The 17,282-nt window shown below is 36.0% G+C and overlaps 1 protein-coding gene across 3 annotated transcripts in view; it reads right to left on the minus strand.

The window, feature by feature from the left end:
- The window catches only part of RAB28 (RAB28, member RAS oncogene family), a 131,213-nt gene that overhangs the window by 13,134 nt on the left and 100,797 nt on the right, over positions 1–17,282 (minus strand). For all 3 annotated transcript variants that reach the window (XM_025386467.1, XM_025386469.1, XM_025386470.1), the window contains exon 5: positions 579–682. In XM_025386467.1, the coding sequence (XP_025242252.1) occupies positions 579–682 (104 nt within the window). The remainder of the gene's footprint in view (positions 1–578; positions 683–17,282) is intronic.

A 17,282-nucleotide genomic window follows, 5' to 3' on the forward strand; every position in this document is an offset into this window, starting at 1 on the left:
AAAAGTAAAATATAAAATTATTTCTATATTATAATCGTAATTTTTAAAAATAAATACAGGCTTGTGGTTAAGACTGTGAGTCCCAGAGTGTCACTATTTGCCTTTACAAATCCTCTCTCCTCCACTTATTAGCTGTGTAATCTGGACCCCATTACATAATTTCTCTAAGACTCCTCTATAAAACGGAGATAATCAGAGTAGTACAATGTCTATAATAAAGTAAGCACTCAATGAATGCCATCTCCTAGCCACAGGCAACAGTACTAGTATGAGCATCAGGAAAAGAGACTAGATGGAATCATACGAGGTTATGAGTGGTTACCTCTAGATACTGACATTATGGGTGGTTTATATTCATTTTAATTCCCTTTTTAAAAATAACCATAAAATTATGTTAAATAAATTATAAAAGTAATATAACCAGAATAAACATGTTATAACTAATCTAAGGAATTTCATGTTTTCAATAGGAATTAATTTGCTCCAAAGGTTAAATAATGGAAGCATACTTCCTAGGAATGTTAGTAAATAAAAGTAAAACATCACTTATAATATACAGTATTCATTATTTTACTTACAGAGTCTCCTGTCTTGGCTGAGACAAAGTGGCTACTAAAACCATTTTCCTGGCAAAACCGTAAGTGTTTTTCAGGTTTTATTGTTCTCATATGCTCCAAATCAACTAGAAAGGTGTTAAAGAGAGAAAACAATTCAATATTAGAGTCTATCAATACATTTTTAACATGCTTGACTTGCTTTCCAATATTATATTCCAGTTTAGACACTAGCTGTGCAAGCTTGGACAATTTATTAAACCTCTTTATGACTGAGTTTCCACATCTATAAACTGGGAATAATAAATATACCTATTTTGTATAGAGTTATTTGATAATTAATCTATGTATAATGCACAATGACCAGCAAATAAGTGCTAAAAAAAATGTGAGCTATCATTATTATTATCATCTGTATAAGTTCAGGCACACTGATGATGCGCAAAAAAGATCTACTTAATATAGTACATTTAAACATGGTGATTAATTGAAGGCAAGTTGTACTTACCCAAGCATATTTGGCTTGAAACAGTTTAATTACTTTAATAATTAATAGTTAGCTCTGTAATCTCTATAAGTTTGAATGTTAGCACAAATACATAACTTTCTGCTTAAGAGATCAATATTACATTGGGTGTTTATATTAATTTATAGCCATAGTTTAATTTCACAAAGACGTAGTTTAGTTGTTTTCCATCTAGAGTATCCATTTTGAGAGTAAGGGGCAAGGATATATTTCCTTGAATAGTTGTAGGTGCTTTAAAGCAAACCACAGTACTCACATGCAATACTGGTTTTATCCAGCACAGTCTATTTTTCCAAATGTGATCCTTTATTTAACAGTTTCTCTTTTTACAACACTACAGACCCTATAAGGGTGTTTATTCAATGCCGTCAAATTATAAGGCAAATATATTCACAGGATTTAAGGACAACTAGGCTCTTTGAGTCAATATAGGAAAAAAAAACCTTAAACTGATTTCCTGAGGAAGGGACCCAACTGACTTGTAAAAACTTGTAAATTTGCAAATCTAGTAAGCCTACATAATAGTGCCAATTGATTATCAACTAAAAAACGCACTCATACTACATAAAAGACTTTATTTAAAATTATATTGAAAGTCTTTAATTTGTAGGCTCAAGGGTTTTCTCTCTAGGAGATTTTTTTTTTTAATCTAATGGGGTATTCCTGAGCCCCATTTATATTGTTTACCTTGGAAAATACAGAATTTTTTTTTTTTTTTTTTTGAGACGGAGTCTTGCACTGTCATCCAGGCTGGAGTGCAATGGCGTGATCTTGGCTCACTGCAACCTCCGCCTCCCAGGTTCAAGCAATTCTCCTGCCTTGGCCTCCCGAGTAGCTGGGATTACAGGCGCCTGCCACCACGCCCAGCTAATTTTTTGTATTTTTAGTAGAGATGGGGTTTCACTATGTTGGCCAGGCTGGTCTTGAATTCCTGACCTCAAATGATCCGCACACCTCGGCTTCCCAAAGCACTAGAATTACTGGCGTGAGACACCACGCCTGGTCTTTTTGGTTTTTTGGTTTGTTTGTTTGTTTGTTTGTTTTTTGCTTTTCTGGCCACAGTGCTATTCCTTAAACATCACTATCTCCTTATTTACAAGAACAGGTCAAGGAATGTCCAGATACCACAGGCATCAATTTGTGGAAGACTAAAATACTAAGCTATAAGCAATGACATTTACATATCCAATTTATCATAATATTGAAGCTAAAAAATTTTTCTAATTCAACAAGAGTAAGAACAAATCTTGTCGCCAGGAAAAATTCCCATTGAAGTCACCACCCATTTAAATCACCATCCATTAAATAAATAAATAAATAAATTAATTAATTAATTAAAAAAAATAAAAGTTGTGTCACTTAATGTGTGTGTACATTTGTTTTTTCTAATGGTTTATTGTTTTTTCTTTCTCTTTCTCTCTCCTTCCTTCCAAATCTCCATGTATCACTTACTAATCAAACGAAAGTTTTTTTCCTAACAAATATAACCATGGAAAGACTAGCACTACCATTGGTCAATTTTTAAAAAAAATGATTTATTCAACAAACATTTATTGAGCATCTATCATATGCCAGGTATTGTGGTAGGTAGTGATATGGTTTGGCTGTGTCCCCACCCAAATCTCATCTTGGGTGGCTGTGTCCCCATCCAAATCTCATCTGGAAATGTAGCTCCCATAATCCTCACAGGTCTTGGGAGAGATCTGGTGGGAGGTAACTGACTCATGGGGATGGCTTTTCCTGTGCTGTTCTCATGATAGTAAATAAGTTCTCATGAGATTTCAGGTTGGAAAGTAGTGCTCACAGCCAAGCACCAGCCTGTCTGCTCCCTCGCCCCACTGAACTCTGCCAGCCCCATCAGCTCCAGAGCCCCATCCCCGCACCAACACTGCTGCAAGAGTAAAACTAGGAAGGGAGAACAATGAACCTCCCCTACCCTGAGCAGCCACCCCCACCTGAGTGATCATGCACAGAGGGCAGACACAGACCTGCACCTGCCAGCACCAGACCCCCATGCTAACACCACCACCAGCATCACCATGGACACAGTCGCCAGCAGCAGGGGCCCTGTGTCCCTCAAAGCAATAATGCCTCTGCTGCCGCTGTGAATGCCTGCAGGGATGCAGGCACCTGCTAGCACCCTGCTGCAGTTGATGAGTGCGTACCCCACCGTGCTGCTGCTGCTGCTGCTGCTGCTGCTAATACATGCAAACAAGGACAAATCCCACTGCTGCTGCCTTACGAAACACTTTGGCTAGTACCACCCACTGAAGTGTAATGACCAGTGGTCCAGGAATACGTAGGTCCCACCAGCACAGTGGGTTCCTACCCTCGACGAGTCAGAGAACAATGTTGGGGCTGGATACAAGTCCCCCAGATTTAGAGCATGAAGTCCAGAAGTTGGGAGCTGAGGTTTGGCCCCCTAAAATCTTCCAGAAATGAAGCCAGTTGACTGAACCCACCTTATACCACAATCAAACTCTCAAGGTCAACAAATAGGATAAAAGAAAAAAAAATCCAAAGATCAGCAACATCAAAGATTGAAGGAACATAAGCCCACAAAGATGAGAAAGAATAAGCACAAGAACTCTAACAACTCAAAAAGCCAGAGTACCTTCTTTCCTCAAAATGACGGCACTACTTCTCCTGCAAGGGTTCTGAACTGGACTGAGATGGCTGAAATTACAGAAATAGAATTCAGAATATGGATAGAAACAAAGGTTATTGAGATGCAGGAATATGCTGAAACCTAATCCAAGGAAGATCCAAATGATACAGGAGCTGAAAAACAAAATAGCCAGTACAGAAAAGAATGCAGCCGACCTGACAGAGCTGAAAACACACTACAACAATTTCATAATGCAACTGCAACTATTAATAGCAGAATAGATCAAGCTTAGGAAAGAATCCCAGAGCTTGGAGACTGGCTTCCTGAAGTAAGTCAGACAAGAATAAAGGAAAAAGAATGAAAAAGAATGAACAAAATCTCTGAGAAATATGAGATTAAGTAAAGAGAACAAATCCATTACTTATTGGTGTCCCTGAAACAGATGGGGAGACTGGAAGTAACCTGGAACACATATTTCAAGATATCATCTACGAGAATCTCCCCAACCTAGCAAGAGAGGCCAACATTCAAATTCAGGAAATGCAGAGAACCCCAGTAAGATACTTCACAAGAAGATCATCCCCTAGCCACATAATCATCAGATCCTCCAAGGTTGAAATAAAAGGAAAAATGTTAAAGGCAGCTAGAGAGGAAGGTCAGGTCACATACAAAGGGAAGCCCATAAGACTAACAGACCTCTTACCAGAAACCCTAAAGGCCAGAAGAGATTGGGGGTTAATATTCAATGTTCTTAAAGAAAAGAAATTCCAATCCAGAATTTCATATCTGGCCAAACTAAGCAAAAAAGAAATAAGACCCTTTTCAGACAAGCAAATGCTCAGGGAATTCTTAGCAGACCTGGCTTATAAAAGCTCTTAAAGGAAGCAGTGAATATGGAAAGGAAAGACCACTACCGACCACTACAAAAACACACTGAAGTACACAGACCAGTGATACTATAAAGCAACCACACAAAAAAGTGTGCATAATAACCAGCTAACTTCATGATGACATCCACATGCAAAAGAATAAAAACAGACTCTTATCTTTCACCATAAGCAAAAATCAACTCAAAATGGAGTAAAGGCTTAAATTTAAGACCAGAAACTGTGAAACTCCTAGAAGAAAACAGGAGAAATGCTTACAGACAATGGTCTGGGCAAAGATTTTTATGGATGAGGCCTCAAAAGCACAGACAACAAAACCAAAAAGTAGACAAATAGAATTATATCAAACAAAAACCTTCTACACAGCAAAAGAAACAATCAACAGAGTAAAGAAATAACCTGCAGAATGGGAGAAATATTTACAAACTATGACAAAATATTAATATCAAGAATACACAAGGAACTCAAAAAACCCTGCAAGACAACCTAGGCAAAACCATTCTGGACATAGGAATAGGCAGATATTTCAGGATGCCAAAAGCAACTGCAACAAAAGCAAAAATTTACAAATGGGATCTAATTAAACTAAAGAACTTCACCACAGCAAAGAAACTATCAACAGAGTAAACAGACAACCTACAAAATGGGAGAAAAGTTTGCAAATGATGCATCTGACAAACATCTAATATCAAACATCTGTAAGGTATTTAAATAAATTTACAAGAAAAAAAACTAACCCAATTAAAAAGTGGGTAAAGGACCTGAACAGACACTTCTCAAAAGGAGACATACATGCACCCAACTAACATGAAAAAAAGCTCAACATCACTGATCATTAGAGAAATGCAAATCAAAACCACGATGAGATAACATCACACACTAGTCAGAATGGAAAAATCCAAAAAATAACAGGTGCTGGCAAGATTGCAGACAAAAGGGAATGCTTACATACTGCTGGCGGAAGTATAAGTTAGTTCAACCATTGTTGAAAACAGTGTGGTGATTCCTCAAATACTTAAAACAGAACTACCATTCAACACAGCAACCCCATTACTGGGTATATGCCCAAAGGAATATAAATCATTCTATCTTAAAGACACTTGTAAGTATATGTTCCTTGCAGCACTATTCAAAATAGCAAAGACATGGAGTCAACCTAAATGCCTGTCATTGATAGACTGTATAAAGAAAATGCAGTAGATATCCACCATAGAATACTATACAGCCATAAAAAAGAAGGAGATCATGTCCTTTGTGGGAACATGGATGGAGCTGGAGACCATTATCCTTAGCAAACTAATGCAAGAACGGAAAACCAAATATGACATGTTCTCACTGATAAGTAGGAGAAAAATGATGAGAACACATGGACACATAGAGGGGAACAATAGACACTGTGGCCTACAAGAGGATGGAGGGTGGGAGGGGACAGAGGATCAGGAAAAAGAACTAATAGATACTAGTTGTAATACCTGGGTGATGAAAAAATCTGTACTACAAACTCTCATGACACAAGTGTAACTATGTAACAAACTTGCATATGTATCCATGAACTTAAAAGTTAAAAGAAAATACAGGAAGTTATCACGATTAGCAAGACAATGAAAATCTTAGCATCATAATTGTCTCTATTATTCTGGTCATCTCACATGTAATCAAATAGTCATAAAATTACATTAAATTTAATTATAAATTGTGAAGCCTATTTTACATTTTTACTTATGAGGGAAAAATATTAACAAAACTTGTATCATTGGGGAAATGTTATTTCTGTTGCCATTTAATGGCTCAAGTGATACATAGAAAATAGTACAAAAACAAAAAAGGATACCTCATTGTCAACACATTTTGTTGGAAGACACAAGGAAAGCAATGCTGAAGTATAAGAAGTAATTATACAGTGTGGAGGTTTGCTACACATTTAGGTAAAAGTACAGATGGCTTGAACATGTCATCTTTTGGTATTTGCTAGATTCTTCTTCAACAATGAAATCTGAAGAAAATAGTTGTCTGTGAAGAATCAAAGAAAAAAATGTATGTTTTCAACATGATTGCTTCTTCAATTAAAAAAAAAAAGTATTTGCATGGAGTGGATACTTTTGACTGGAATGAAAATACAATTCTGAAAAGATAGCACCACCACTTCTGAATGCCAGAAAGCATATGTGCTTCTAAAGACACTGTCTACTCAATGCAAAACTTGTTGTGGGATCTGCTCGTTTTTCCTCCCTGACTTTCCCCATGTCAAATTATAGACTTGATAACCCAAGAACTCCCAGTGTCAATTTTCACCCATCACTATCATTCAGTATTTTGTAAGATCTTTTAACAAATGTGGTGTTAGCCTAACATCTCTGCTTTCAGATAGCAAGATTTACTTGGAGAGTTGGATACACCATAAAAGAAATGCTAATTAAGAGCAACATCTTATTGGTTAAAAATGTAGTCTTCCAAATAGAATAGAAAGCCCAGAAATAAACCACGCATACACGGCCAAATGATCTTCTAAAAGGAGGCCAAGATAACTCAGTGGGGAAAAGGACAATCTCTTCAACAAATTATGTTGAGAAAACTGGATTTTCACATGTAGAAGAATGAAGTTGGACCTTTTATCTTACACCACACACAAAAATTAACTCAAAATGAATTAAAGACCTTAACATAAAAAAAAAAAAAAAAAAACTGTAAAACTCCTGGAAGAAAACACAGGGAAAAAGCTTCAGGTCATTGAACTTGGTGGTGATTTCTTGGACATGACACCAAATGCAGAGAAACAAAAGAAAAAACAGACTAACAGGGCCACATCAAACTTAAAAACTTCCTGCATCAAAGCACATAATCAACAGAGTGAAGAGACAACCTACAAAATGGGAGAAGATATTTGCAAACCATATATCTGACAAAAGGTTAATATGTAGAATATATAGAGAACACCTGCAACTCAACAACAAGAAGAAACACAATTTACAAATAAGCAAAAGGCTTGAATAGATATTCCTTCAAAGCTAATACATCATCAGAGAAATGCAAATCAAAACCACAAAGAAATATCACTGTACCATTAAAGTGGCTAAATTTAAAAAAAACAAGGATGAAAAAGATGTGGAGAAATTGGAACACTAGTGTTTGTTGGTAGGACTGCAAAGTGGTGCAACTGCTACAGAAAACTGTATGGGGTGTCTGAGAAAGTTAAACATAGAACTATTGTATGATCCAGTAATCCAACTTCTGGGTATATATCCCAAAGAATTGAATGCAGGGTCTTGAAGAGATATTTGCACACCCAAGTTTACAACAGCACTAGTCATAATAGCTAAGAGGTGGAAGTAATCCAAATGTTCATTGATGAATGACTGGATAAACAAAATGCAGTGTATATCTACAATGGAATATTATCCAGCCTTAAAAAGGAAATCTTGTCACATGCTACAACATGGATGAACCTTGAGCGCAATACATTAAGTGAAATAAGGAAGTCACCAAATGCAAACATCATATGATTCCACTCTTATGAGATAACTAAAGTAGTCAGATTCAGAGACAGAAAGTAGAATGGTGGTTACCAGGGGATGTAGGGAGAGGAAAAAGGGAAGTTGTTGTTTAATGGCTATATAACTCCAGATTTGCAAATGAAAAAGTTCTGAAGATTTGTTTCACAACAATATGACCACATTAACACTACTGAATTGTACACTTAAAATGGTTAAGATGGTAAATTTTGTGGTTTTTTAAACCACACTTTTAAAAAATATAGCTTTCCAAAGCTACAGTTATTGACAATCCACTACTCTGAAATACTTTAATGGAAAATTTCAAATTTATAAAAAAGTAAATAGTATAATGACTCTTGAAGTATTCATCACTTAGCCTCAACAACTGTCAAGTCATGACCAATCCATTTCATCCATAACACCACTCTCAGATTATTTGAAGGGAAACTGAACACATATATCACTACACGTATAGATATTTTAGTACCATGTTCTGTTTTTATTTCATTGAAGTTTACAGCTTTGATTCAGAAGCAACAAATTAAAATTCTGAATCTACCTTCACATAAACAGATCCAAAGACAAAAACCACATGATTATCTCAACAGATGCAGAAAACGCCTTCAACAAAATTCAACAGCCCTTCACGCTAAAAAAAAAAAAAAAAAAAAAGCTGTAAACCTCAATTGCGGGGCTTACTGCTGATGTTCGACTGTTATGTAATCTTCTGTGTCAGGAGTGTTCGGATTCCAGATTTGTATTCGATAGACCACTGCCTGTGTCTCGTCTTGTATCTCTAATTGGAAGCAAGACGCAGAGACAAACACAACGATATGGCCGGAGACCATATGGTGTTGGGCTGCTTATTGCCGGTTATGATGATATGGGCCCTCACATTTTCCAAACCTGTCCATCTGCTAACTATTTTGACTGCAGAGCCATGTCCATTGGAGCCCGTTCCCAATCAGCTCGTACTTACTTGGAGAGATATATGTCTGAATTTATGGAGTGCAATTTAAATGAACTAGTTAAACATGGTCTGTGTGCCTTAAGAGCGACACTTCCTGCAGAACAGGACCTAACTACAAAGAATGTTTCCATTGGAATTATTGGTAAAGACTTGGAGTTTACAATCTATGATGATGATGATGTGTCTCCACTTCTCGAAGGTCTTGAAGAAAGGCCACAGAGAAAGGCACAGCCTGCTCAACCTGCTGATGAACCTGCAGAAAAGACTGATGAACCAATGGAACATTAAGTGATAAGCCAGTCTATATATGTATTATCAAATATGTAAGAATACAGGCACCACATACTGATGACAATAATCTATACTTTGAACCAAAAGTTCAGAGTGCTGGAATGCTATGTTTTAGGAATCAGTCCAGATGTGAGTTTTTTCCAAGCAACCTCACTGAAACCTATATAATGGAATACATTTTTCTTTGAGAGGGTCTGTATAATCATTTTCTAGAAAGTATGGGTATCTATACTAATGTTTTTATATGAAGAAAATAGGTGTCTTTGTGGTTTTAAAGACAACTGTGAAATAAAATTGTTTCACCGCCTGGTGAAAAAAAACAAAACCAAATAAAACAAAACAAAATAAAAAACTCTCACTAAACTAGGTAGTGATGGAACGTATCTTGAAATAATAAGAGCTATTTATGACAAACCCACAGCCAATATCATACTGAATGGGCAAAAACTGGAAGCATTCCCTTTGAAAACTAGCACAAGACAAGGATGCCCTCTCTCACCACTTCCATTCAAAATAGTGTTGGAAGTTCTGGCCAGAGCAATCAGGCAAGAGAAAGAAATAAAGTGTATTCAATTAGGAAAAGAGGAAGTCAAATTGTCCCTGTTTGCAGATGACATGATTGTATATTTACAAAACCCCATCGTCTCAGCCCAAAATCTGCTTAAGCTGATAAGCAACTTCAGCAAAGTTTCAGGATACAAAATCAGTGTGCAAAAATCACAAGCATTCCTATACACCAATAACAGACAAATAGAGTGCCAAATCATGAGTGAACTCCCATTCACAATTGATACAAAGAATAAAATGCCTAGGAATCCAACTTACAAGGGATGTGAAGGACCTCTTCAAGGAGAACTACAAACCACTGCTCAACAAAATAAAAGAGGACATAAACAAATGGAAGAACATTCCATGCTCATGGGTAGGAAGAATCAATATCATGAAAAATGGCCATACTGCCCAAGGTAATTTACAGATTCAATGCCCTCACCATCAAGCTACCAAGGACTTTCTTCACAGAATTGGAAAACACTACTTTAAAGTTCATATGAAATCAAAACCATCTGATCTTTGACATACCTGACAAAAACAAGAAATGGGGAAAGGATCCCCTATTTAATAAAATGGTGCTGGGAAAACTGGCTCGCCATATATAGAAAGCTGAAACTGGATCCCTTCCTTACACCTTATACAAAAATTAATTCAAGATGGATTAAAGCCTTAAATGTTAGACCTAAAACCATAAAACCCTAGAAGAAAACCTATGCAACACCATTCAGGACATAGGCATGGGCGAGGACTTCATGACTAAAACACCAAAAGCAGTAGCAACAAAAGTCAAAATGGACAAATGGGATCTAATTAAAGAGCTTCTGCACAGCAAAAGAAACTATCATCAGAGTGAATAGGCAACCTACAGAATGGGAGAAAATTTTTGCAATCTACCCATTTGACAAAGAGCTCTAATATCCAGAATCTGCAAAGAACTTAAACAAATTTACAAGAAAAAAACAACCCCATCAAAAAGTGGGGAAAGGATATGAACAGACACCTCTCAAAAGAAGACATTTATGCAGCCAACAGACACATGAAAAAAGGCTCATCATCACTGGTCATCAGAGAAATGCAAATCAAAACCACAATGAGATACCATCTCACGCCAGTTAGAATGGCGATCATTAAAAATTCAGGAAACAACAGATGCTGGAAATGATGTGGAGAAATAGGAACACTTTTACACTGTTGGTGGGAATGTAAATTAGTTCAACCATTGTGGAAGACAGTGTGGCGATTCCTCAAGGATCTAGAACTAGACTTACCATTTGACCCAGCCATCCCATTACTGGGTATATACCCGAAGGATTATAATTATGCCTCTATGAAGACATATGCACGCGTATGTTTACTGTGGCACTATTCACAATAGCAAAGACTTGGAACCAACCCAAATGTTCATCAATGATAGATCAGATTAAGAAAATGTGGCACATATACAACGTGGAACACTATGCAGCCATATAAAAGGATGAGTTCTTGTCCTTTGCAGGGACACGGACACCATCATTCTCAGCAAAGCATCACAAGGACAGAAAACGAAACAGTGCATGTTCTCACTCATAGGTGGGAACTGAACAATGAGAACACTTGGACACAGGGTGGAGAACATCACACACTGGGGCCTGTCAGGGGGTGGGAGCCTGGGGGAGGGATAGCATTAGGAGAAATTCCTAATGTAAACGATGAAATGAGTTCAGCAAACCAACCTGGCACATGTATACCTATGTAACAAACCTACACGTTGTACCCATGTACCCTAGAACTCAAAGTATAATTTTTTAAAAAATTCTGAATCTAAAGCTATCACTTTTATCCTTCATTTGTCCCTGCTGATTCTAGTGGAACACTAACTCTCTAAATGTATGCGATGGTTCAGAATTTATTCACTTGGAGAACTTCCAGGATAAAGTGGCCTGTATATTAGGATATAGAGACAGATTTTGAGGAGTAACAGAAAGTTTATTATATTAAATAGTAAACAATTCTGATTAAAATTATATCAAATATCTTTATAAAGAAAATGTCCTAACAGTAAAATATTTTCATATCCCAAGAGATGATCTCTGTTATCCAGAGATGATAGATTATATACAAGAACTTGTCCCATACAAGAAATAACTTTTCTCAACTTTGCATTAAGGTAAATACAGAAGAAATCTGGGCTGAATACGGTTATAGTTCTTCAGTTATTTACAGATTCATCTGGAAAGAAAGTAGTGCATAGTGATAAAGAACGCACTCTCCAACAGTGTGCAAGGGTTCCCTTTCCTCCACATCCTGGCCAGCATTTGCCATCTCTTGTTAATAATAAGGTATTGTATTCTTGAAAGTTGCTAAGAGAATAGATTTTAAGTGTTCTCACCACAAAAAAATGATAAGTATTTTCTTGAACATTGCTAAAAGAATAGATTTTAAGTGTTCTCACCACAAAAAAAATGGTAAGTATGTGAGGTAATACCTATGTTAATTAGCTTGATTTAGCCATTACACAATGTATACATATTTAAAAACATAATGCTGTAAACAATAAATATAGTAAGTTTCCTCATCTATAAAATGAGAACAATAATAGTACCTGTCTCCTAAGGTTGCTATAATGGATAAGATGAATAAATACACAAAAGCAATGACTAGCATATAGCAAGATATTTTGTATGTGACTGGCATATACTCAATAAGTATTACCTAGTGTCACTGTGGTTTTTCCAGGCATTCATTTACTCACCAACTACTTATGTAGTGCTAAATGCTGGGAAGGCTAAGAGGGACACAAATAACAAGATGCTATATAATGAAATTCTGAAATCATGAGAGTAACAAAGATCTGTATAAGACAATCTATAACAGGAATACAGAGACAGGAAACTTCTACAACTGCTTAGGGATGACAGGAGCCATGTCACAGAGAAAGTGATGCTTCAGTTACATACTGAAGGAGGAGAAAAAAGTAGTCAGATAGCCTTAAGGATAGAGAGGATGTACATTCTTTCCTTTTTTTTTTTTTTTTTTTACTTTATTTATTTATTTATTTTTATTTTAAGTTCTAGGGTACATGTGCACCATGTGCAGGTTTGTTACATATGTATACATGTGCCATGTTGGTGTGCTGCACCCATTAACTCATCATTTACATTAGGTATATCTCCTAATGCTGTCCCTCCCCCTCCCCCCACCCCACGACAGGCCCCGGTGTGTGATGTTCCCCTTCCTGTGTCAAAGTGTTCTCATTGTTCAATTCCCACCTATGAGTGAGAACATGCGGTGTTTGGTTTTCTGTTCTTGAGATAGTTTGCTGAGAATGATGGTTTCCAGCTGCATCCATGTCCCTACAAAGGACATGAACACATCCTTTTTTATGGCTGCATAGTATTCCATGGTGTATATGTGCCACATTTTCTTAATCCAGTCTGTCACTGATGGACATTTGGGTTGGTTCCAAGTCTTTGCTATTGTGAATAGTGACGCGATAAACATACGTGTGCATGTGTCTTTATAGCAGCATGATTTATAATCCATTGGGTATATACCCAGAGCAGGAGAAAGAAATAAAGGGTATTCAATTTGGAAAAGAGGAAGTCAAATTGTCCCTGTTTGTAGATAACATGACTATATATTTAGAAAACCCCATCATCCCAGCCCAAAATCTCCTTTTCAAAAGGAATATGTACAAAAGCGTCTGAAAGAACCTGGCTTCCAAGAGCTAGTGAAATCAGCAGGGCCTAGGCCTAAGGGTTTTATATGTGTTAAGAAGTTTATGTGTGAATAGGTGATCATCTACACAGTTACTCACATATTCCAGCCTACCCGAGAAAAATATATATATAAGCACAAAAAGGGAATTCTTGCAGGTGACAGGTATCAGCAAACCTTACATTTTCCCTTGTTGGATTTAAATTACTTTCATTGACTACATGGACTGAAAACTCCTTGTTCTAAATTTAGAATCTATTCAAAAGAAAATTTTAAATGACAAAAAATGTTACCCTCCTATAGGTTTTCTGATTAGACATTTTCTTCTGTTTACCTATCTTGTACGTATAATTAACTATATCATAACTTTAAAAATAGAAGATGGCAAGTTTTATAATATTATATACATGTAGCTGATTATTTTTCCTCCTGAAAGTCACTACAGTTCTGCACATTAATCGACCTAAAGTTTATTCCGATTAACTGTACAGCTATAAAATCACAGGCTACAAAAAAAAAAAAAAAAACAGTACATGCACTTCTTTAAAAGAGGTAAAACAATACTTCAAATGTATTAAATAAATATGACCACCTGTTACATGTCAAGTACTATACTAGTAAGCACAAGGGATAAATTAGCGAGCAATATAGACATTATCTTTATCCTAACACTAATGAGGTAGAAAGAATAAGTGAGGAAGCATGTAAATAAATGAGTCAATTACTACAATTATCATAATCTGAAAGTGGAAGAGGTGACCAGATAAGAGAATAAGAGACTCAAAGACAGGAGTAGGAATCAGGACAGCAATGACAATTTTACATAGGATAGCCATGGAAGATCTCTTTGAGATCTAAAGCAGTGGACCCCACCTTTTTGGCACAAGGGACTAGTTTCATGGAAGACAATTTTTCCACAGATGGGGGTAGTAGGAGGGCATAATTTTGGGATAAAACTGTTTCATCTCAGATCATCAGGCATTAGATTCTCATAAGGAACACACAACCTAGATCCCTCGCATGTGCTCTTCATAATAGGGTTCATGCTCCTATGAGAATCTAATGCTGCTGCTGATCTGACAGGAGGCGGAGCTCAGGCAGTAATGCTCACCGCCCACTGCTCACCTCCCGCTGTGTGGCTGGGTTCCTAACAGGCCATGGAACAGTAGCAGTCCATGGCCTAAGGGTTGGGAACCCCTGATCTAAATGGTAAGAATAAACCAAACAAATTAAAAGGTAGTTGGAGGAAAACAGTTTTAGTCATTGGGACAGGGATGAAAACCTAAAAGAGGAAAAAGATGGAGTACAATTGAGGAAAACAAAGAAGCATAATAAGCAAGAGTGGTACCTACAGCATAATGAGGATATTACTCAAATACAGTAACGGAAAACCATTGTAAGATTGTAACCAACAGCACAATAGGATTTTGGATTTTGAAAAAATTACTCTAGCTACCATGAGGAGAAAGAATGCCTGAGGACAAAAAAACAAGCAGAGAAACCACTTTAAGAGACTTCAGAAACAACCTAACCCTGTTTAAAAATTTACAAAACCCTTTGGGGCCTCATAACAACCTTGGGGAACAGGTAAGCATTATTCTAATTTCACACAGACACAAAAACTGAGGTTCAGAATGACTGAACCAAAGTCTCAAATCTAGTCATCAGTAGCACCAGAACTACAACTATGCTATCTAATTCAAATCCGGCTGGAGGTTCTCAAAGGTTCTTCTTGAACATCAACTTTAGGGATGAATTAACAGTCACTTAACAGTCTACATTTTATTTAGATTTTTAATTAAAATAATGAAGACAAACTTCAAATAATCACTTCTTTAAAAATATGCACTATGATATAGCTAGTTTTATATTTGTTAATACATTAAAAGTATTAATTAGTAACAAATCATAAAAACCATCCCTTAAGCATCACAGAACATAAGATATGCTTTGCCTTATCACTTGATTATACAGTTATTTACAAAGAACTTGCAGCTGTGCATACAGGTTCTGAAACTTTACGTGAAATTACATAAAGTTTAAAAATGACCCATGAGTAGCTCAAACATAACAAGCAAAATTCCCTTAATAATGCATTCAATTTGATTCACATGTGGTTAAAATTATGTATACACTTTGACTTCTAAAACACACACGCTAATACAAATAGCCAAGTATACAATTACTTTTCTTTTTAGGTACTATTTGTTTACTGGCATTCAAGATTCCTTACTCAGGATCTCCACTGCATCCACCTATATGATTACTGATAACAAGGGAGAGGACAGTCTTAAAAGATACAGTATTAAATGTAATAAATATTTTTAAACTAGACATATCAAATGTATCAGAGCTACTGATAGATTTGTATCAGCTCTGTACATTTCACAGATCAGAGCTACTGATCAGACTAAATGTTGTAAAGTTTTAAGTACAATTTTAAAATTCTGAAGCACTTTATAAGAGTATCTATATTACACTGGCCTGAGGCTTTACAATGTTCCTAGTTTCCCAAGTATTTATTTTTCAACATGTTGTAAGAACATATTCTATAATGAACAAGACTTTTTCATTCAAACCAGAATGTTATTCCATGTATTTTAAAGAGGGAATATATTATCAATTAATTATATTATTAATGTCTACTTGCTGTCAATGGAAAAAACATTAAAATTATAAACTATTTTTGCTCTTCAGTCCACACATAATGGCAGGAACAGAGTATTCTCAGTGAAATTATTGTAAAAAATGTCACTGTCTAACTTAAAAGAAGTAAAAGCAAAATATAAATATAGCACTTGTACAGATTTCACAGTAATTTTTAGGTTATCAAGGAAACATCTTGAGTGTTGATCTGGTTATACTCAATTCAAACAAACTACTTGTCACATTAACTACCTCCAGGAAGTTACTCCAAACACAAAATAAACTGTTTATGCCCCTACTCAGATAGATAACATGACAGATTGTTATTAGTTGAAGACAGATGAAATACATTAATTTGATTGTGAGCATGTGTTTAATTTTACCCTGCCATGTACACTCTCTAATGCTGTCTTTCTATGATGACATAGTAAATCATGCCGTATTAGAAGAACTGCTAATGCAAGAAAATAAAAAATTAGCAGAATTTGACTTTGACTGTGTAGATTCTTAAACCAACCTTCTTACAAATATAACTGCCTGGAAAATCCACGTGTTCCACAAACAGATGAAGAAAAAAGGTGTCATCAAAGAAACTACTTTTGTTTCTAGTATAAATTTAAAGACCTCAATGCAGTTTAACAATTTTCCTGTATACCAGTTGTTATATTTCTTTAGAAGATGCCTCTTTTTTCCCACTTTCTAAATTGGGTTTTAAGTGTTTACCTTATCAATTTGGGTAAGCACTTTGTATATTAAGGACATCTGCCATATTCATTCCAAACATTCCCCTTAGGTTAGGATTCTCCTTCTAAACATTTCATGAGGGTTTTGATACACAGAAATTAAGACTTTATGAAGTCAAATATTCTGAGATAATAAGGTTGCTACTTTTGGCCTACACTTGTTTGGTTGTTTTGTAACATGCAGCTAAAAACAAAAACAACAGTGTAAAAGTGTTCCTATTTCTCCACATCCTCTCCAGCACCTGTTGTTTCCTGACTTTTGAATGATCGCCATTCTAACTGGTGTGAGATGGTATCTCATTGTGGTTTTGATTTGCA

This window comes from Theropithecus gelada, chromosome 5 (genome assembly GCF_003255815.1).
Source record: "Theropithecus gelada isolate Dixy chromosome 5, Tgel_1.0, whole genome shotgun sequence".
Taxonomy (NCBI): Eukaryota; Metazoa; Chordata; class Mammalia; order Primates; family Cercopithecidae; genus Theropithecus; species Theropithecus gelada.